We start from the raw sequence: 24066 nt of genomic DNA on the forward strand, positions 1-24066 counted from the left end.
CCTTAAGCACTGTGTTTTTATAACTGAAACCAGAGGAAGACTGCACAGTTCTCCGCACATCTACTTTCAAAACAGCAGTTAATAACCCAATTTTCATTTTCTAAATGGATTCCAAGCTACTACTCTTCCCTGTGTGACCGCAAAGGGAAAAATACAAAAAGTAATAAATAAGCCTTAATCAATGCTACTTTTTTTTTTTTTAGTTACCTGTTTAATGAGAGTGTTACCAACTTTGCGAGGTAATCCTGCAATGTACACCTTAGTCTCCAAGAAACCATGTGATTGCTTAAAGAGAGTTCCTGGGCTGTTAATATTCATCACCGCTTCTTTAGCTATTTTTACGCTAATGCTGTTTTCTAGTTCTTCAACTGATATCTATAATGAAATGTAAATATTTAGATATACACACACAAACAAGTAGGATATTCTTAAATGCTAATTATATATACCTGCATGACACATTACTGTTGTATCTCTAAATATGTGGCTTGTAAAATAGTGTTAATGCATTCAGTACTTAAAGCATATTTAAACTTGGATCATGGCAACTGTCCATATCCACGGACATCCCACAGAAAGATGATTTTTTTTTTTACTCCCATCCTACCCACAAGAATACCTACACAGCTGATTAGTTTGCTTCATGCTCTATAAAGTTTGCAAGATGCTGACCTTTACAATTATACAATTTCTGCATTTGGCATACAGTTCTCCATTCCACTGTAACCTGATACAGGGGATTGAGTCTCCAGATGGGACACGAACACAACAGGTTCAGCACCTGCTCCTGCTATTGTTAGAAATCAAAGCAGAATTTTAATCTCAAGCAAGTTGTACTGAACTGAAACAGGTCTATGCAGAATTCTAGCTTCTCTTGTCTCTCTCTAAAAGCAAACTTGTGTTAATAACACGGTGTCAATTACAGATGGTATAACTGAGCGAAGCCTTTCATCTTAGGCATGCAAGCTTGAAGAACAAGTTGGCCTTCTGGTTTGCTGAAAGTAAATTTTGCTTTCTAGGCAAAGTGCCTTATTACTGTGCAGTTCACCCTGCAATCACACCTTCTAATAATCTTCTGCTTCCTTTTTCATGATTACAAAGAAGAATTTCTACGCCGTTAGCTAGTGTTAATTTTCTCTTTACCAATGATGATAAACAGGTGCCACAGTTTCCCAGAGGAAAGGTATCTCTGCACATTTCTTGGTTAATTTTTTTAAATCTGAGATTTGGGAGCATCACTTTAAGCCTCCGGAATAGTTGCTTAGTTTCTGCATATGGTATAGTTCCTACAGGGGATTAAAGGAAGGGAAAGAGAGGGAAATCCAACTTACAATATGCCACAGGCCATCATTAATGGCTTTTCCTCCACTGGTAACTTTTGTTCCAAATTCATTCTTGAATTGAATTTCAATCTTCCCATCACGAAGAGCAAGCAAGATCCATGCCGTATTGTCAAGGGATTCTGCATATAGTATAACTCCCTCTGCATCGTATGTCCGGAAATCAAATTCTGCTGAAAATCTGAGTTTTGAAGAAGAATCTTATTATTAAGACAGGAATCCTGAAGTACTGAAGAGCCTAGGAAAACCTATTAGTAGGGTAAGAAAAAGTTCATAGATAGTAACATTTTGTTAATTCTGTTTCCGAGCATTTGTGATATTTGCATGCTATTAGTCAAAGGCAGAATCTAATGTTGTTTATCTGAATCCAGGGAAAAGTTTAGCAACTAACTCCTGGAGCTGGGATTTGAAAAAGCCTTAGTTCAGTTACCAAATCTCACATGAACTTTGCACGTGAAGGATCCCACATCCTGTTTATTAAGAAGATAGAGACAATATCCCCATTGCATTGCATGGAGATGTGATATGGGGAAAAATACATGATCTATGCTGTAATCTAGTAAAATGGGGTTGCCAAGTGCTGTCCTTCAACAATTATATCTTAGCAGTTTGCTATGTTGTCTTTTATACATTTCTCTCTAATTTGAGGATTTGTTGTCTGTGTCTTGGCAGCCGAACATACAGCAAAATTACGATTTATGTATATAGGACAGGCTAGAGTGGGAAAAGAGTATAAATATAGAGAGGAACAGTTCTCACCTCCTAAAACTTCTGGGCTAAATAAAACAGATTAAGGATGAGAGGGCAAAACAAAGCATACAGAAGTAAGGATTTGCTGAAGACAACAAAAGAAACAAGAGCTGTAATTGAGAAGCTGGGTCATTTTAACTCCCAGTCTTGTTCTTTGTCCACTAGATGTCAGTCTCTTGCGCAGATCCACAGAAAAGCATTCTGTATTTACACAGAGGCTACTAAGATAGCTTCAAACATTTATCTTTTTAGAAAGGTCTTCCAGGAAAGCATTACTGCCAGGTCAACTTGGAAAAATGGCAGAGGAAAAAGTTTTCAATATTTATGTCCTTCTGTATGGTTCTGAGGCTCTGGGGATCACCAGTTTAACAGCTGTTGCTGCTGTTACTCTGAAATTGTTCAGTAAGTCAAGAAACACTGCAATTTCGGCTGCCACTATGAAGAAGTCCAAGAGCAATAAAGAGGTCACTGTCTTTGTCAATTGCTCTGACAGCACTAAAGGAAATCGTAGAGATGGTGATATAGACATGGTATTGTGCTTCATCAGCATCCTCAGAAAACTGTGAAAGGAAGCACGGGGTTGGGGCAGCCCTCGCCTGGTTTTGTTTCTCAGCAGTGCATCTGTAGCATGCGACAGCTTCTACTCAAAGCAGAAAGGAAGTAGCAGCAGCAACAAGCTTAAAGCCATTCCCATGTATGAGAATAGAAGCTGTAAAGTAACTTCTTCTCCTATAATATCTGAATTTTATTTGAGGATTCTATTTGACTTCCTGTATATCTATCACTGTCTCCCACCTTTCCTAACCTCTGCTCTTTCTTTTGAGGGAAGAGTAAGCTTCTGTCACACAGATGTGCCAATTTTTTTTCCTCTCTTGGGCACAAACCAATAGGACTTACTGCTTCATACACTTATGTCCTCAGTTCTTTTTTTTTTTTTTTTGCGCACCGAAGTCTGGATCTCTTTGAACTCCTTCTCTCAGTCCATACACCTCTTTCCTCCCAGCAGCATTAGTAACTAGGACTGCAATGGCTGGAAGACTCCAGCTTATTTATTCATAGATATGGTCACATCTGAATGCGAGTGGTTCACATCTGCCCTAGCTCTGCACTGTTTCCTGGCTGGGACTCAGCTGCTACTGTCTCTACCTGCTTCTAAGGTGTCTGCAAGAAACTTGCTGGCCTTTTAGTTTTGCCACATCAGACAGCTGCCGTTTATATACATAATGAGGTGTCTCAGAGACATAGTACAATCATGAAAAGATGCTGTAAACCAACTACAGACACATTACTCTTGCCTTTCCACTTTCAGATGATTCCACGCTCCCTTAAGTGAGAGTACATGCTGGGACCTGAGTTAACCCATTCTCCATATAAGGGTATCCAAACCCATGGGGACATGGTGATGTAACCTATACACGCAGTCCACTCTACATCCTCAGAAGATTAAGGGAAACAACTATCTGTTATTTCCAGGCATACTTTCATCAATAGCAAATGCTTACCTGGTGACATTTGGCAATTTAAACTTTAAGTACAGAACAGGAATCCCTATAAATTGCTCTGCCAGGTAAAGCAGTTCATAATTCTTTTCCAGGTTCAATGGGATACATACAGGAACAGACTGAAAATAACAGAAAAGAAAAAAGCTGTTAACGTTGTATTGTGAAATTCCGTTAAGCAACTTCCACTGTTTCCTGTTAGTCTCCTTTGTTGTTGTTGTTTGTTTAAGTAATGGATGACTAACTTCATTTACTTTTTCAAAATTTGAGTATCTATATATGAATAAAGAGATAGCTCTCTTTTTTTTTGTGTTTGGGATGGCCTTAAGTTGCACCAGGGGAGATTCAGGCTGGATATTAGGAAAAACTTCCTCTTTGAAAGAGTGGTCATGCACTGAAATGGGCTGCCCAGGGTGGTGGTTGAGTCACTGTCCCTGCAGGTGTTCAAGAAATGTATAGACATGTATTTAAGAATATGGTTCAGTGGGCAGTATTGGTGGTAGGTGGAAGGTGCAACAAGATTATTTTGGAGGTTTTTCCAACCTTAGTAATTCTATGATTCTATAAATGTCCAATTATTTAAGCTGTTGAAGGATCGTTTAGGTTGAAACAGTTCTGGTGGACTGCAACTATTTAAATATTCAGTATTTTAATCAAGAATTCTCATCTTCCATCATGCCCTTTTCTGTTACCGGGGACCTATGTCATCCACCTGCTAGAGTCCAGCCAAATTCCATTATTAAAGCTGTGTGGAATCTAAACCCGATCAGGAGTTAGAAGGGAATGAGGCCAGAGCTGTGATTTCAGGAGATTTAAAAATAAATGAATAAAGATCACCTTCTCTTTATCAATACCGATATACAACTATTCCCAGCTGAACAACCTCTAGTACAACTAGAATAATTTACCTGGAATAAAAAGAAGCAATTTACACGTAAATACAGTTACAGATCGGTACAAAATATTTCTGTCTGTCTGTTCACGTAGTTATCTTATTTGAGTTCTGGAAGAGGATGTTGATGCAATCAACAACACGCTTCCTGCTAGAATAGCACTGAATTAGTATTTCTGAGAACTGTTAATGGGATCAGGAAGGTCTTGAGACAGAATATTCTCAGGAAAAGTATAAAAGAGAAGTTGTATGTATTTGTGGGAACTAAAACTCCTTTAACAGTATGCAAAGCTGGGATTAATCCTAGTACTTTAGCCAAAGTCAAATATGAGTAATCACAGTCAGACAGCTGCAGCTGCAATGAGGAGAGAAAAATCAAAATCAACAACAACAAAACCAATGCACTTATTCTTTCAGATATTCAGCTACCTAAACTTTTAAATAGGCTTCTGCACATAGGGATTATATGTGGTACAAATTTAAACTGGTAAAATAATCAGCAAACAAATGTCAGCTATCCTTTCCAGGCATTGCTGGCTTCTTTGTATTCTGAAACTGTGATGTTATAAGTAAAGTAATATGCGCAGTTTTGTCTTGAAAGTAAAGTACTTAGAATCTCTTCTGGTAGAGGGAGTAGGTTCTGCAATGAAAAAAGGTGGGAAGATTCACAGAATGTGCTTTAGAGCACTGTGTCATCGACTAGTAGGAGCCTAAAAATCAATTTGCTATGAAGTTCTCTCTCAAAACATGTCTTGTGTATCTTTTATATGATGGCAGTATAGCAGTCCTATAGAGTAGAAGCAACAGAATACGTGTGAAGGGCTCTTCTGTTCTCAAGACATTCATTTGGTAAACAGCTGAATACGGTTCCCAAACTCTAACTTGTGTAATCATGACACAGCAGTTTCATTAACTGTACAGGTGTGCTTAATTTTATGGTTATTCCATTTTACATTTGCCAGTATAACTAGTCTTTGGACTGCACACATTTTCAAGTGATTGAACTACTTTTTCTAATTTCAAGGCCTGAAACTAGTTTCCAAACAGATAGTTAATCACTTTTGAACAGCATGGAACATGTAATGAAGCTAGAAGATACTCTTCTCTTCTCTCATGAAAAAGGAAAAAGAACTGTAGTGACTCCCAGTGTTGTTCAGATATTAAATTTCAGCAAGTACAAACAAGTTCTAGTACATACATGCTAGCACTTGTGCCAGACCTCATTCCTATGGCTTAAGCCCAGTTTTGTTGTACTGTCTTAGAGGTGTTGGTTTTTTTTTTGTTGGCAGTTATCTGCATCCACCTCATAAAACAAGTCTCAGCCTGCATGAACTTTTCAAAACATACAGAGAACGATTCACAAGAAAACCTTCGTACTGCGATTCTCCAGAGTTCCAAATTTTCTGCTACTAATAAGTGTAAATTTTCAAACTGAGCAACAGTGCATTTTGGCTGTGAGAGGCTCTTCAATTGGCAAGTATTACTACGTCATGTTTCTTAAGTTATTGCAGATGAAAACTGTGGAAAACAGTCCAGTTCTTGTTTTTTCGATCCAAACAGGATCTTTCAGTAATTCTGAAAGAGTGAGTGAAAACTTCTGTGCAGTCTATGGAAAACCTGGAAACATATGGGCAGATGGAATATTCTGGCTCTGAGTAAGATGAACAGGAATTATTTGTATGATAGGAGAAAGCTGGGGCCTATTTTGGAGACAGCAGAAAATACAGAAGACTGGCTAAGGCTAGCTTCTCTTGACAGGATTTGTAGAAATGAGTATGCATGAACTGAATGGCATCCAAATGCTTTACTGGGTCTGCTTTGTGAGCCAATCCATAGCTCAAAGTCACCAGCAATTTTTCAGCAATTTTGAATCAGTTCTCAAACAGCTTCCTGTTTTCTTGAAGCTAACTCATCCTGTCACCAATAGATATCCAACTTTGTGATTTTCCACGTGGAATTTTACGTAGTACAGTTTTACCTCACAATTCTTCATGTCCTTAGAGAGCTTGAACCCCTTCTTGCCATCACAATAGCAGCTATAACTTCCTGGAGAGTTTACGCAAAGTTGAGCACAAGTATTTTCAGCACATTCATCAATATCTAGAAAAGATGGAAGCACACAGCAAAAGTTATTAAGATTTTTCATTGAACAGACTGAAAATAAACGTTAAATTAATGGAATGATAGACAGGATGGGTTCTTCGGCATAAATGTATCCAACAGGTGACTACTGCTAAGCTAAACTAATGCTAATGGATGTTTCTTATGTCAGATTTTGAATCCAGAATTACCTGCTGGATGTATAAACCCTAGCAATCTGAGAAGGGCCTTGTACTCAGCTGGGGAAATTTTCCCGAGCTGGGGAAAGCTTGGTCTGATTTGTGAGGCAGTAAGAAGCTGAGATGCAAGGTGGTTGCATTAGCACACAAGAGACCTCAAAAAATCATCATAACTTGAATTACTCTTAAATAATGACTGTATAAATTCACTTGTGACTGTGCCTGAAATTACAGTTTTCAGAGAACATTTGCCAGTGTAAAGAATTGTCACTGCCTAGATCTGAGAAAGCTGTCCTATTAAAATGCGTTACTCTGAATATACATATATATATATGTACACACAGGCAAACTCCTGCAACTGTTCTGCTCATGGACTGATTCTTATTTCATTCATTTTGGCCTTTATCACCCATAGTATTTAAGTGAGTAAGGTATGAAGGTGGGTTGCAATATCTAAGAGTTTATTTTGGAGCCTTGTTCATAATTATTTCCACATATGCCTCAGAGAAAATAGTCACAAATTAGTCACGCAGCAGAACTTGGTCAGTTGTTAAGAAGTATTTTGCTGATGCGCGACTGAAATTCGACCCTTCCGCTTCCTTCATCTACAGTTAGATTGCCTCTTCTTTCATTTGGCATATGTACTCCTTTCTATTTGGAGATCATTAAACTGTTTACGGTCTTGATGGCTGTTGTCTATCCTAATAGATTGCAAGCTCAGCTTGGTAAAAGGGGTTCTGCTGTGAAAGTCATTTCCTAATAATTTCCAGTGACTGGCAATCTGATGTCTATTTAAAACTAAGACAACAAAACGATTGATTTCAATGTCAAGCTGGTTCTGTCGCTGGTTGTTTTTTCTAATTTTACCAAACATGTCAATGAGGCAATGACAAATTCCAAACAGAACCTAGACATACTATGCAGTGGGTGAGAAGAATGTTTTCTCTATACTTTCCTGTTCTGCTCGCTTTGGAAAAACAAATTTCATTCTTATTATGATCACCCTGAGGATCAGAAGAGGGTGAGAAATCCACCTAGACCTGAGCATATGAAGAAGAGAAGGAAAAAACCCTATAGCGTGCTTCACTGTGAAGATATGAAAGGAAACACAAAATTCAACATCTCCTGAGAGGAACAGAAGTAGAGAGACTCTGAGAAGCAACTCTTCTCAAGGCATTCCACAGGAACATGACTCTGTAGAGACACTTTAGGAGGCATTGTTCCCTGTGGAAGATCCTTTACCCCTTCCAGCACATGAACACTAGCCAGTACAAAAATAAAACCATAAACACTGGCTAGCCAGTAGCAATAGAGTAAATCATTGTACTGAATTCACTGAAAGCAGCAGTTCATCTTGAATGCATTCCTCAGGCCCGGAGCCTGCAGACAAACATAAGCTTATGAAGCTATTATGAAAGCTTATTGCACACTGCTTGACAGATGAATTTATATCATTAAATCAATTACTCAGAGACTTGCACTAGTCTTGAGGAGGTGTAAATTTCCATTGCCAAAATGAACCTAATGCTCATGGGTAAGGTCTCCCTCCAGAGAGTATGATACTAGCAGGAGGATAGCAAACTTCATGCATAGTTATGAAAGTCTCCTTCCACATCAGCTGTTCTGGAATCCCTTATCAGTCCAAATAGCAGAATCTCACCATGCAGAGCTAATTGTCCTGTTATAGAAATGCTGAGTCAGGATGAGGTTTTTTGGAGGTTTTTTATCACTTTAAAATTATCCTTTTCTTCTTCCAAGTTATATTCAATGTTTTTGCATGCTTGTTTGAGCTATTTCAAGGGCTTCCCACAGATCTGTCCAAATGTCAGTCTCAGGTCATAAAATAGTCATCAGAAGCTCCTCAGACAAACCTATGGATATGAGCAGCATCCTGGGTTCATACTGCTGCTTTCAGTGGAAGACTGAATAAGTTGCTTTTGCTGAGATAATAAGATATAAAATCAGTCGTGAAGGAGTTGCAACCCATACCCTAGAAGAGAGCCATTCTGTATACTGCTAGAGAAACATAGTAATTTCCCCAGAGAATGGATGTGGATAAACAGTGTTTTGCGTGTGTTAAACAATTCATGAGGGAAGGGGAAAGCCTTATTCCTCGTCTCAGATTTTCAGAACAGGTGCTAGGGAGGACTAGTACCTGAAATGCAGAAGTATTCTGTCCTGTTTGATTAACTGGTTCATTCACTTCTTTAGAAGTTCCCCATTCAGAGAAGGAAAAATAATTTGAAGATAGGCATGCAAAAAAATATTAGGTAATTCTTTAAAATACTGTTTCAGCATGAGATGAGAAGAATATACATCTGTATCTGAAATAGTATGACTTCTATTCAAAAAGACTGGAATGTACAGATTTCTTCCTCAATAGCATCTTGCAGAAGGTGGGAATGAGGAACTGTAGCAAAATTCTCTTAGGAACTGGGGGGGAAAAAGAATCTCTTCTATTCCTCATTATGCTAACAGTCGTCATCAATGTAAGTGTGTATAAATGAATGCAAACCTGATTTTTCTAGCAAATGTAATTGCATTTGACCACCTACATGCAATATGACAGCAAAAAACTAATGCCATTTAGTCTTTCTGGAAGGCTATATTTCTCTCTGTCTACACCATCTTGTCCTTACACAGCATTTGGTGAGTCATTTAATGTCATTATAACTAGGTCTTATCATCAGCATTGTGTTCCATACACGAGGTAAATCTTTGCTGTTTTTATGTTCTCCTCCTGCAACCTTTTGGGATCACTGTATTCAAAAGAAAAATAACACTTGAATTCAATTTGATGCAACCCAGATATCTGCAGAGAGTAGTGAAAGGGGTGACAATTAGATTAATTACCATGAGTTCTTTCTCATTCCAGTGCATGTAGCTCAAAAAGGGGCACAAAATTATCAGTAACATTTTAATCCCATGGTAACTGGACAAAGAGCAGATATCTGAATACATAATCATTACCACTATGAAAAACTTTGTCACAAGAATGCTGCATGAAAAGCCACCGAGCTAAAGATTTGTAACCAGAAACAAACTGCTTTTCTGTCCTTCTGAGCAATAAAATAGATCTAGCATTTAAAATAAAAATAGGTCACTGATGTTGTTTTTTGTATGTGGCAGAAATTTCCCCTTCATAGTAAAACTCTAAAAGCTCACATTTCTCTTTTACAACTGAAATTGAATTTCTGATGTATATGCTAAACAGAAACTTTAACAGAGTGAAATACATTGTAGAACAAGTACGAAGATACTTTCAATGCTTGAAAAAGTTACTATTTTACAACAGTTTTGGAAGAGTGCCTTCTTGCCACTTTACCACAAGTTATCAGTGCTTTTCAACTTTGTTGTAATTGTTACAGAACTTTTTCTTGAGGCTCTTCCTTCTATCGTAAAGCTTCAGAAAAGAGGAAAGTGTCTCTTGGTGCAGGTCTTTTTTTTTTTTTTTTTTTTTTTTTTAAATGCCACAACTATTTTTCTGGATATAGAAAAGCATTTTTCATTTTTAAATGCTGGGTACTTTATACAACTGCCATGTTATGACAAACAGTCCAGAATGGAGATCAATTCATACTTATGCTGTTAGTTTCCGGTGCAACTACAGACCTCAAGGAGGGATTAGACAATTGAATTTAATGCTAAATTGTCATGGTTTTGTGATTTTCGGTTATTGGTATTCCACATCATAACATCATGTAGTGGACATACCTAGTTCTCAGAAGAGAAGGACTACTACAGCCCCCACGGTACTTTGCTCTTTTGTTACCATTTTCCAGCTGGAGGGAAAAGATAGAAGCTCGCAGTATAAAAACTTGCAGATCACGAGACCTCGTCCCTTTTTCCGCCGTCTCTTGTCTTGGCAGCACCTCGCTCTCCAGCCGTCTTATCGTCGGTAGTAGAGTAAGGCCTACCTTGATTTTGGGACATTCTCTCTCTCTGTATTGGATTTATCAGCTTAAATTGTAATTATATTGTATTATAGTGTGTTGTTTTGCATTCCGATATTTTATTTAGTTTATTAGTTTGTTTCTCCTCAGATTGTTGCCGCTGTTCTTTGCTCTCAGGGCCATCTCCCTACCCTTTTCCCCTTTCCCCTTTTCCCAGGACGTGGGCCCTTGGGTCCCCCGTCCCCTTTGTCACGGAATCGGGCCTAACGCCCGTAAACCGTTGACATAAATTTAAATTTTAAATAAAACTGACCTGAATGAAAAGCTCTTTCCAGTAGTTTACGTTTAAAGGCATATAAAGGACAGAGAGACTCAGTCCCTGGCCATGAAGGCTAAATAAGCACCTAAGCAGCCTATTAGATGGATAAAGAAAAACTTTTTAGTTTTTTGGCACCAATAGATTAAGCTTTGTTTTCATTTCTGGTGATTGCCTCCTTATAAATATTTCTGTTTCACCTGGTAAGTAACTAACAAATAAGTGCTTTTAATTGCTTTTCCTATAAATTCTCTCAAGTTAGAGGTATATATTAAACTGATAAATGTGAAATATTCCATCCTCATAACTATAATGGTGCTTAGAAACAGGGTAACAGACACCCTAGTAATGTCCAGATGCTAAATACATTGCTCCAAGTTATCCAAAAGAAACTTGTTAGTTGGTAAGAGAGCTTGGACAGAAAGTCCTCTTTACAGTGGGACAGGTAACCTCCCATGAACTGACAAAATCATCTGGCATTACAGAAGGACACACAAGAATATAACGTGATCCTCTAAGACCTCAGAGAAAGCCACTGCAACTGTGCACATTGCCTGCAATATAGCTTGACTGGACCCTTGAAAGATCAAACAGGTGAGTCATTCCATAGTAAACAATATATCATATAAGAGATGCTGGAGTTTGTATAGCAGTAGATTCAAAAATGAAAAGAAGCACGGGGAAAGATGAGAGGAAGGAAAGTCCTACCTTCACAGTTCTTGGAAGTTGAATTGTATGCATAGCCTTCTGCACATTCACATTCGTATTTTCCCGGAGTATTCTTACAGACTGCTGTCCCACAGATGTTTGGATGTAATGCACATTCATTTATATCTAGAAATACAAACAAGTTATTAAAAATAAGTCACTCTTTTGCATACCATTTTTTCTTAACTCTGTCCAGAACTGTAAGAACTCAGTGAGGCTGGCAAACTGTTTCTTCCTTGTTTGGTTTAATGTGCTTTTATAGTGGTCTATAAGTATAGCAGTAAAGACTTCCAGAGGTCCCTGAAAGGCATTTCTGCATACTTAGTGAAAAATGAATTATCTGCCTGTCTACCTTTAACATTTTCTAATCTGCTTAGTGGACAACAGGAAAAGAGATGCATATCTAGGAATGCAGTAAGAGAAATAGTCTGTGGATTTCCTATAAGCTAAGCCACGCTACATAATAATATCCCATCTTTTATAAAACATCCAGAAAGACAAGAAATAATCCTATCCATTTCTTACACATCACAATCTTCTTTTAATTGGCTATGCTGACAGATTTTCAAGTTGTTCACTGTCTCTTCATCCCTCAAATCATTTCAGTGTTTATCTTCTGTGTTGTTTCCTATTTTTCAATGTCAGTGTGACAACCAGATGCAACATATAGCATAAACCTAACTAAATGTCTTGTAGACAGAAAAATATCTGATCCCTGGTAGTTCTTTAATTCCTACCTGTATGCGCAACGGTCATTCTAGTTTTCCCTGTGGTTTTGTAGTAGTTGTGGAAATGGCACTGGGAGAACAGATTCTGCCACTTGCTTGTGAGGATTCAAAACATTTTTGAAGTCACAGCTGTCTGAAATACAGCCTACTTTTTGAGAGTTACTTCGTGCACTTTAAATTCTTGGTGGATAATTTTGAAGTTGGATGTAATTAAACACTCAAATCTAGTTTTTAAATGCCCAACTTGTACTCTATTTGATTAATTCTCAATGTTATTTGTCAATCTGATGGTCTTTGAATGATCAACAACCAGATCTGTACTTACATCACTACTGAAAATAGAGTAGAACTCCAGAAGAAATATCTAAATCTAATAATAATCTTCACTGGGAAAAAGATTCTGAGATTTTTTTCTTTTAGTTGCCTGGTTATTTCACTTTGTCTGCTACACATTGATTCTAGTATTAATTAACTAAAAGAGCTTGTTCTTTTTAAGCCAAGCATTGTGTTACATTAAAACTTTTGCAAAAAAACTGTTACTTCATTGATCCAAATCGTTAAAGTATGTTTGAGTATTTTTAGCTTTGATCTCTTTTTTAACAGACTTCTTCAACAATATTCCAAGAATTGCAGGGATTCTAAGCAGCTTACCTGCTCTCCCTGTTTCACATAACAGCAATCTTTTTTTTTTTTTTCTGGAATTCCCAAAGAAATTGTTAATTCACAAACACATATAGACTAAAGGAAGAAACAGTGACAGACAACCCTCAACTCTGGCCTCGTGAACTATTTGACATTATCTGAAATGGTTGGCATGGTTCAGGAATAAAATATATGATGTGAAAATGAAATTAGGTTGCTTTTTTTTTTTTTTGAAGTAAGATTTGCTTAATACATACTTTATCTGGAGTGGAATGAAATGCATAGGTCATGGTCAATAATAAACTGACAACTGACACATTCATGTGTGGGGAAAAAATTATGCTCGGCGAGTGAAAGAAAACTCTTTCTCTTCATGCAGAGCATTTTCAGATTCATTAATAATTTATTCTCCAATGAACATACAAACTCCCAAAAGAAGATTGCAAATTAGGAGTGACTCAGCCTAAGCCAGTGTTTGCCAGATAGGATTTGAATTATAACAATGTTAGCTGGTTGCAACACTCTGTGTTTTAGTTTCAACACGCTTAAAGGATGTATGAAACTGGTTAATGACCAAAACTTTTTTTGAACCTTAATAGGATCAACACCTGAGTTCCTTGATCTTGTTCACTAAACAGCTGTACAAATGCTTGTAGTGGTGTAAGGCAGGAGGCTGGATGAGCAGCCCGGTTGAAGCAGGTCTGCTTCTTCCAGGGGCAATGCAATCTTCTGCTGATTTAGAGCATTTATGGAACTATTTGGCTAAATTAACTCCTCTGTAGTCAATAGGCAATGGATTGTTATGTAATGGTACTCTCCTTAAGCCTCATTTCCTACCTCTGCAATCCCGTTTATTTGAATGCATGAAGTAGCCATCTTCACATAAACAACGGTAGCTTCCAGGTAAATTAGAACAGCGTTGGCTACAACCTCCATTTAAGTCTTCACATTCATTTATATCTAGAAGGAAAACAAAATAAAAATCTTTGCTCAGGCCAAAACATTCACTGACAACTGTGTGCATGTAGGTACACTTAAAGATCTGATACTATTCAGCACTAGTAGAACTATAACCGTGTTCCTAAGAACTAATATTGTAATGAGATTAGAGATTATACCTTCTTCACAATTCTCTCCTTGCCATCCTGGTTTACAGACGCATGTATATCTGGCTTGTCCATCTATGCAATCCTTATATCCATCTTTATGGCATGGCAGAGGGCTACACTGGTTTGAAATTTCTGCAGGATGAAAACATTAGAAGTACTTGTTATTTGAGGACATTTCCCTCAAGGATCAGCATAATCTTTCGTTTTGTCTTCCACAGGTACCTTTTACCTTTCATAAAACAGGGAGAGGCTTGATGAATACGATCAAATATTGATACAGAGCTCTTGCTATTAATTCTGTTAGCCAGAATCAGCAAGTGAAAAAAATCCAAAGCCACCAGTATTCTCCACTAGACAGAAAACAACTAGAAAACAAGTGATTCACTAAATCACAACAATCCTTGCAGATTGTGACCATACAAAGTCTTGATACTATTTTTTTTTTAATTTTAAGGACTTATTTAACTTTTTAAAGAATAATGCTCTGTCTCATCATGCTGACACAAATTTCAGTAGAAATCCCAAATTTTCAAGAACAACAAGTACTCCAGAATAAAATTCAAGAGCTCAGTTTCTCCGTTTGAGAAACTGTATTGTGTTCATACGGACTCATACCTCAGTTTGTTTCGTTTGCCCAAGCCCTGTGGGTACACTGGATACATCAGTGTTTAATATTGTCACCTGTCACAAATATTAACTTAAATGAAAAAAAAAAATTAGATTGGAAAAAAGCAATTGAAGATTCTTTATGCATGCTGGCAAGACTTCTGGAAGCAAGGCTCAAAATACATAGTTGGGACAGAGAACACAAAGATCACTATCTTTCTGCTATGCCCAAAATACATAAATTCTTTTAACTTTTTCCTCTATTTTCATACTTTTTACCAGCATACTACGTAATGTGTCTGTATATTTATTTCTCTTGAGTCTGTCAGTAGTTTTATGGATTATTTATTTGCAAACCCATAGAAGTCACAAATACATTGTTTCTTCTTAAAAATTATGTTCTTGTACTGTTCTAGGATGTTATTTCAAGGCATGTTTTCTACAATGAAAAAAAAAGGTATTCTAAAAAAACAGGTTGAATGAAGAGAAAGGATTTTGGGATGCTCAGATTAAAAAAAAAAAAAAAAAAAAAAAGTGGTAGGAAAGGCAAGTAATCCTGCAGACTGAAACTTGCTGCGATTCTGCACCAAAAACCTCACTGGATTTCTTAAAGCTGAGCCCCACAAATGACTAAGTTTAAAGTTCTGTAAGAAAGCTTAAAAAACTGTTAGTATATTTGTCAGTTAAATTTACTTAATATTTAATTCTGCTGCAAGTAAATCCCAAACCTCAGAAGCCAGCCAAGCTCCAAAACTATACAGTATCTCTAGAATTGCCACTGTATGGCACTTAATACTCACGCTGAAGACCAAAGGACTCCAGTTTCAGGTAAGACTGACAGAAGAAATTGCAAAGAAGAAATAAAAGGAATGGGGCTTATGTATGACTCTGTCACAGCAATTTCCAAAGGTAAGTTCCAAAACTACCTACATTTTTTTCTTGCATGCTAATTTTCTGCTTTTGTAGGTCAAGGAACAAGTGTGTGAACGAGGCTTGGTACAAGCAAAGTGTTTTATAAATGACAGATGTGGAAGATACACTTGAAGTATGTAACTGCAGAACAAAACTAAGTATGAAAGTTTCTCAGCAGAAAGTAGTATGTCATGTGAGTCTGAACTGAGAGAAGATGGCTTAGGTTGTCAGTGCAAAATATACATAGATGGAATAAGGTGAATTAAGTAAATAAATGGGAAGAGAACTGGGGAAGCTAATGAATTAAAAACAGGAAAAAAAAGCGAACTGGTGAAATATGTTAGAGGAGAAAGACAAGACAGGATGGATAGGACTGGATGGACAAAGGCTGGATGGACAAAGATGGTTTGCAGATGAATGATTTGGATGCCACAGAAGGGAAAGTAACGTAGCAGGTACTTGCTCCAAAAGCAGGCCTAGTGTTCCTCTTTTCCCAGTCTGGGGAACCTTCTGAACCTACTACTATTGAGCAAATCTTTTTGAGAAACATTTGTGACAACAACTAAATGTCAGAAGATCTACTCAGCCTTCAGTGGAAGACAGCTGGCAAGAGATGTATGCTGGTACCTCTATCCTCTCCCACTTTAAGTCTTTGGTGTCCAGGAGATCTGTAGTGGTGAGTTGGATAGATGTAAATGTTGGGATTTATGAGGCATTTATTTTCAAAAGCAGTTAAGTATGCAATTATGTGATATAAATGTTTAGGAACTTCAAGCTATTTTTAAATTCTGTTTGCATTGTTATTTTTATTATTTAATTTTCCACCTTGAGATTCACACTAGTTACTGTATTGTTCTAAAGGGACTGTTCATTTTTTTTCTCATTAGGAAAATTGGATTTTTCATTTTGACACTATCAAAACAATTTGGATAATTATGTTAAGAAACACAAAACTTTTAAAATGAAAAAAATGTTTTGATATTCAGTATCACAAGATGCTTGAGTCAATGAAAATACATTTTTAAAAAAAAGTTATCGTCTTAATGGGAATTTTTTATCCTGCTTTCTCAGCGGTATCTCCTTTCCAGAAATGTTCTGCATAAAGTCCTTTTAACAGTCAAGCCTTAGAAACACTTGCAAAGGTTATGCTAACTCTCTTAACTTGTCCTTTTTCCTGTTGACTGACCAACAGGAACATGTTTTTTTCCAATACTGTGAATCCAAATGGAGAAATACAATGACAACAAGTAAACTAGTTGTTTTCACTGCATAATACAGAAACGCTGTACATTCACACAACTCTGCTAAATTCTTTCCTCCCAGGACCTCTAATGAGTGAGAAAGTGTAATATGAATGGGAGTACATTTTAGTTTGCGACAGCAGGCACGTTGGCTAAATGATCTGGAAAATATGTTCATCCATGACTACGCATAGTATCATTATTAAGGACTTTTTTTTTTGCCTTCTGTTGCTTTCAGTGACAAAAATAGAGATAGATGCATAAGAATAAGAAAATTTCTCCAGTGCATCTAGGCTATAAACGTTTAAGAAGTTTAGAGAGATGTTTCTACAATGACAAGTAAGGAATAAGCAATGGATGTTTCCTGCGAATTTAACAGAAAAAATACAGTTCACACTGCAGTTATGAATGTATGGGCATAAAAAACCACATATTTGAGCAGCATCACGAACTCTTTACTTTGTGTCCGTCTTGTGTCTGAAGTAAATAACTTGATCTTCTAGCTAATGTTTGAATTTTTCAGTTGGATTACACACTTCACGGAGGGCTACAGTGTAACCACAGGCCAAAGTAGTACCAAGGGGAATGTGCCAGGTGGTCTCTTTCCTCAACTGAGGAAACAAGATCTGCTTGGAGGCCAAAGTCTAGTATAGTTACTAAAGATGTGGCAGACTACTGAGACCATACTAGGGAATATCAGCAAGCTGACACAGCACATGCTTCTATGTTCCTAGAAGTCTTCAGTCTTTGTTTCTTTTCCTCTATGCTTTATAAAAATTAAAAACAGTCACTTACTCTGCAAGCGCTCTCACCTAAATTTCTTGTCAATTTATTTTCCCATATAATTGTTTGCTTGAGTTACATAGAGGTTTGTGTATTTTTTCTGCCAGGAACAACTATTTTGTAGCCATGCACGTGCATGTTCTCAAGTGTGAGTGCACTAGGTAAAGCATCTAGCAGCAGCACTTACCTTTGACACACGCTCTCAGGTCAGCAGGAGAATCTGGAGTAACTGCAGAAACCCTGAAAACCCCTGCTCGATAGGAGGCAAGGCAGCCTGCAAATGCAAATCCACATATATGATACAAACACTCATTTAGACTGGAATTACAACAGCTTATGCATGGCATCTTCGAAGAATCTCTTCTCACAGTTTGAATTAGAGAACTTGTCTGGGCATATTAAGGACAGCTGATCACAGACCAACCTTCTGAGTGACACTGCTGGGATCTAAGCACATCAAACTGCCAAAAAGCTACTATGCATTATAATCAGCATGGAAATCATTTAAGTGCTGCGGGCAAAATAACAAAACTAGCATTACTCAAATAGGAAGGGTAGTGAATGACATACTAGAGTTGCTCAGGTTTCTTGTACTTACCTAAATACTTGGGATAAAAATACTCCTGCACAAAGAAAAGAAAAAACAAAGAGTAAGAAAAACTGAAGGTAGACAGAATTACAGCAAAATACACTGAATATATTCTAAGATATATTTGTCTTATAACTATAAAAGAAGCAAAAAAGAAAGTCACTTTGATTCTTAATGATATATGTAAAACTTGGCATATATTCTATTGTTCAGGGTAAGATAGCAGATTATTTCACAACACAGGACTCAGTGGAGAGAAGATTAAGATTCTGCATTGAATTCGACAATTTAAAAGTGAAGGCAATGAAAGTGAATTGAACATGATAATGAATTAGAGGTCAAAATGAAAATTTGAAAAATTTCTCTTAGAATGGGAGGATCTTGCCCGATATTATTACCAGAGACTGAAAAGCCTCCTTTATTTCCCTTCTTTACCTCAAGATAAAAAAAAAATAAGAAAAATATAAAAAAACATGGAATAGCTTGACTATTTCACAAGAAATGCACTCCAAATAAGGTGAAGTCTTATTAAAACAGATTTTTTTTATAAACAACGGATTACTGAAACAATTTAATTATTGTACTTAAATATTAACAAACAGTATCTCCAAATATATGCAGTGTTATCAAGGACAGAACATAGAGCTAAGGGCTTGCAAAACAAGAATTCATTTTAATCACATATATTTTGTACATAATAACCCCTTTACAGGGTGAAGCTGAATACAATATTCCTCATGCTAAATATTGTGCAGAGGGAATGAGCTGAGGAACGGTTATTTCCACCAGGAACAGTAGTATGTTCAATCCCTTCATTAAAATGGTTGCACTGCCAGGCATTCTCTGTGTAAAATTTTAATTGAAGCCAACAGTATTTCCCCACGTGGAATGCTTGCAGACAACTGTGGTCTAAAGCTGGTGATCCATACCTGAAATTAAAATAATATCTACTCAACTATTCTCTTTGCTTATATGGTATTCACTATTAATTGTTTCTATACACAGAAGACTTTCAACCCAGTTCTTGGTCTGCAAGATTTGGAGTGTGAATTCTATGTACTTCTAGCAATCCCACTGCAAAGAACTACTATTTATCTCACAGATATTCATCATATACTTACAGTTTCAGGATTATTTTCGAAGATTTCTCTGGCTTCTTCCTTGTTGCATAATTCTTCAACACACTCTCTTTCTAAATTTCCCTTCTTACTTTCTTCCATAAAAGAATTTGCTCGACGCTTCCTCACCAGGAACTCAGAGGCATACTGTTGGGATAAAACTTAGTAGAAACATAGGAGCTCTGTTATTTATTTTTAACTGCTGAAATATGAGACAAATATGAGTCTCCCTTACAAAAGTCTGAATTAAATGCTTACTTATGAAGTGGCTGTTTCCTATGATTTAGTATAGGCATGAACATTCCAGGATTCTGTTTTTGGTATGTATTCTAGCTGTTTCTGACCAAAAAAAAATGCCAAGTCACCACAAAAAAATTATGCAAGCTGTGTCTGAAGCATAATTTAAATGTTATATTCAGTATTTTTTTTTTAGCTACAGTTTTGTAAATGAGATATGTGACTGATAAATGGAAAAACGCTCTCAAGCCTTCTCCGTTACCTGTTTCTTTGACCTAAAAGTAAATATTCTGATCCTATACATGCAATCAAAAATGTGTCATATAGAGATCAGGTTGCCTGTTATATTTAATTAACACAAAGTCATTTTGTTTTTTCAGAATCACAAAGAATATGACAAAGTAAAAGATGTGAATGACATTCTGAAAAATATCGAGGCCGACAACTTGAAACTACATTCATATTTGAAACAGGGAAAAAATAGAATCCTATTTAAATTTTGTATTTCAAATTGATCCCATTGTGTGTCATTCCTAATTTTCACATATTTTATTACTGCTATTTTATTGACTCTTAGGCAACTGTGAAGAAATGAGTTGTGAAATTGTATTACAATAGAAAGATATCCATTTGGTCCAATGTTCTTTGCAGAGCACGCGATATTATGGGGAAAGGGACTAAATTAGACTGCCTCACTGATTTTATTTTTGGACATACCTTGTGATTAAGAGAAAAATGGATGAGCATAATTGGAAGAACTCCAGCTCACAGGTTTAAAGAGCATTGCTGACAGATGCTAACTAGACAGCATGGCACTTCTGCACCTTCCCCTCTTTTACCAGCTTTTATACCTCTCTGACTAGCATAACTGTGTGAGGGTTGTGGTACCTGCTGTGCAAATCAGATACAGTGTACTTAAATATTCATCACTAGTCTATGAAGATCAATTTAAGCAGACATAGTCAATACAGTGCTGTTTATGAGCTTGTAATACCTCAAACCCAGAGCACCTTTACGAGATATGCCAGCAGCCAACTGTCAGAGAATGGTCTCCCAAAGCACTAAGAAGAGAGGGAAAACTTAAAAGGTTTTTCAGGAAGAACAGATAATGATGTTCAGACCTTGAAGGCAGAATGGCTTTCAAGTGACAGATGTAACTTAAAAGCACACCACCCAAAACACAAAGCTCTCTATCAAGTGATGGCAAACACAGCTGAAGCATTCTGGAGCATCTTAACACTGGACAATGACTTGATGAAACCTTTCTGTTACAGGTATTTGATAGAGAATAAGATTGTAAGCTTCAAATTGATTTACTTGTTTGGTGTATTTGATAAGATTAATCCTTATGGTAAGGAAATAGGTAAGATTTTCTGAGAAGAAGGCAGATCTATTACAGTATACCTCTAAAGTTCAGAAGCACACCCTTATCTCAGAAAGTAACCAGCAAGTTGCGAACAAATGCAAGGAGGAGAGGCTAGCTTGTGCTCTGTTCTGAGTATCTGAGGCATCAGCCTGGTATTGGAGGATTTAGTTCTTCTTACATACATGATCCATGAGTTAGTCTTAATGGAGACTGGAAAGATCTCTATAAAGATCTGTAAGGTGAAGACTGATCCAGAACAGCAATGAGGCCAAGACTTCAGTACAAAGCTCTGCTGGAACATTTTGAGAAGCACAAAATCCAGATAGATATGATTATGCTGATAGAAAAGAACTTTCACCAGTGTATGCTACCATGAAAAACCAAGTAGGTGAACAAGCAGAAAAACTCTTGCCAATTTTGTTTATGGTTAGCATCAGTGTAAGCTTGCTGATACAGCTTTGGGGCAGAGGCTCTGTGGTGAAGATGAGGCCTTACTCACAGCTGACTTTGAATGATCTTGTTTTGACCATCATTCTCATTTCAACACACTTTTTCAGTAAATAATGTGCAATAAAATTCTGAGTGTAATGTTTTGGGAGACATAACACTAGTGACATAATACAGTGGGGTAGTAGAATTAGGCATATTCCTCTACAAGACAGTAGTTTAACCTCCATTATAAATTTTTAAGCTTTGAATTTAAATAAGATGTGCAACTCAGCACAAATTCCATATTTTTATTGAAAATATTTCAATTCACATGTACAGACTTAGTAGCACATTTACTCAACTGTTTTTTCCTTACAAGGATCATGACAGGACTTTTATTAGGACAACAACAAAAAAATCCTCCCTGTTGTTGCTGCCAGTTTGATTACAGGAAACTCCAGTGAACTCCTGACCCTGCCAAACCAATAGTTAACCCTTAACAAACTCAGTGTATTTCATTTAAATATCACTGAAGCCTCCTGGAACTCCTGGCAACAGTTTCAACCAACAGGCTCTGCACAGACACAGTACAGTAACCAGTTATCAAACGCATGTTTAAAAGCAATACTCTTGATAAAGAAGAAAAAAAAATAATGGGGAGAGGATAAGACTGAGTGGTTCCTTAAAGCTAATTTGTAGTGCACAGACAGCCACAAACCTGCCTTAAGTGGGCTAGTTAAGCACAGCTTAGAGCTGCTTATCAAATACCCCAGTTGTGGAAAGCTGTTGTAGCCTACTACTGCTGTCACGGAAACTTTGTAGACCCAATACAATGAATAAAAACTAAAAGTGATGACACTCTAGATAGTGGAATTGCCTTATTTGTACAGCTGTTGTATTGCAGTCAGTTCCATAACTCCTAGAGTCTTCAGAAATGCACATCAGTGACGTAAGCTTTATGCAACCAGGAAATTAAAGCCAACTAACTGCTAACGTTTGTCTGTCCTGTTTTGCCCAAAACGTAAACACACATATGCTGCAAAACAAGAACATTTAAAAAGCTTGAAATTAGTCCAGTGCTGCTTACTGCTGCACGTTATTACAGATTAGCCATTTGTATAAAAAAGGACGGAGTACATACGAGGCCTGCTCCAAAAGTAATGCTCCTCTTTTATTATGTTGGTCTACATCAGAGGCAGATGTAGGTGCTATGGCATTAGAGGTTGAACCTTCCCACCAGTATTCTGTTATGTTGTTGCTGTGCAACAGATGACAACAGAGGGGCAGTCTGACAAAATGACATCTGACATGGAAGTGTGTATGAAGCAAAAGTGTGTCACTGAATTCCTCCCTATGGGAAAAATGGCACCCAGTGGCATTCATCAACACTTGTTGAATGTTTAGGGAGACCAAACAGCGGAAATAGCGTTACTGTGCTCTTTGTAACTGTTGTCATTTTCATATAAATCAGTAGGAAGGATTACTTTCGGAGTGACCTACGCATTTGCCCCTCTTTATGCTTCTGGGCATAAATTGACAGAAAGCCACAGGCAGAGAGACAATTTTACTTTACCATTTATTTATTTATTTACTTTATTGTGTGGCACATGCTTATTATTAAGACCTGTTTTCTCTTTGCTTTCAGTGTCACAGAATCCCCTGGCACTGTTCAGAGATGGAGAAAGGAAACTGGATTACATGGGCCACGGGTACCTTGTACAGGTAGGTCAACTTCTTATTTCTCACTTAGTAAAAAAGAAAGCTGACAAGGGTATGCAGTAGGGAAGAATAATGAAATAAAGTGTCTAAATTCAGTATCTGTAGGGGGGCTATAAGAAAGAAAGGAACAGACTCTTTATCAGGGTCTGTTGGGACAAGGGAAAATGATTTCAAACTAAGAGGTGAGATTTAGATTGAATATAAGGTAAAAGTGTTTTACAATAAGGGTGGTGAGGCACTAGAAGAAGTTGCCCAGAGAGGTGGTGCATGCCCCATCCCTGGAGAAACCCAAGGCCAGGCTGGACAGGGCTCTGAGCAACCTGATCTAGCTGTAGGTGTCCCTGTTCATTGCGGTGGAGTTGGACTGGATGGCCTTTAAGTGTCAACTCACACGATTCTAGGAAAGTGTTACGAAAACAGGAGAAAGGGAGCTGTCGAAAAAAGCCTATTTTTAGGACCAGTTCAAACCCAATTTCTAAAATGAACTTTCATCTTTCCATACCGTTCTCGTCCTATCCTGAATCCCTGCCATTCAAACACAAGTCTGATTAGTAAACATTAGTTTTGTCTTCTGACTGTTTAATCATTAGTAAGACACGTCAGAAGCAGGCTTGCTTTGAGCCCTAATTCTGGCTGCCCCAGATACACAACTGTATCTAAGAGGACCAAGCGCGATAGGTGAGGGGAGGCTCTCCCTGAACCTCTCGCTTCAGAGCGGCCCTGCAGCCCCCGCCGTAACCGCGGGCCACGACTCCGAGCGCACAGCCCTCAGCCGGGAGGGCCCCGTCGCTCGAGGCAGCCCTCGCCCCGCCGCCCGCGCCCCCCGCCCCACTCACAGGTCGCAGCCTCCGCCAGGGCGACGGCCACCGCCAGGCCGGCGAGCAGCCTCATCGCTGCCGGCGGGCGGCGG

At 37.7% G+C, this 24066-nt stretch overlaps 1 protein-coding gene across 1 annotated transcript in view; it reads right to left on the reverse strand.

The window, feature by feature from the left end:
* The window catches only part of PROS1 (protein S (alpha)), a 32100-nt gene extending 8034 nt beyond the window's left edge, over window positions 1–24066 (reverse strand). The window contains exons 1-11 of the mRNA XM_021401475.1: window positions 23993–24066; window positions 19409–19566; window positions 18297–18321; window positions 17886–17972; window positions 14166–14288; window positions 13885–14007; window positions 11678–11803; window positions 6460–6581; window positions 3593–3711; window positions 1332–1521; window positions 208–375 (exon numbers count right to left, since the gene is read on the reverse strand). Of these exons, the coding sequence (XP_021257150.1) occupies window positions 208–375; window positions 1332–1521; window positions 3593–3711; window positions 6460–6581; window positions 11678–11803; window positions 13885–14007; window positions 14166–14288; window positions 17886–17972; window positions 18297–18321; window positions 19409–19566; window positions 23993–24047 (1296 nt within the window). The 5' untranslated portion in view covers window positions 24048–24066. The remainder of the gene's footprint in view (window positions 1–207; window positions 376–1331; window positions 1522–3592; window positions 3712–6459; window positions 6582–11677; window positions 11804–13884; window positions 14008–14165; window positions 14289–17885; window positions 17973–18296; window positions 18322–19408; window positions 19567–23992) is intronic.

The sequence above is a fragment of the Numida meleagris genome, chromosome 1 (assembly GCF_002078875.1).
Source record: "Numida meleagris isolate 19003 breed g44 Domestic line chromosome 1, NumMel1.0, whole genome shotgun sequence".
NCBI classification, from domain to species: Eukaryota; Metazoa; Chordata; class Aves; order Galliformes; family Numididae; genus Numida; species Numida meleagris.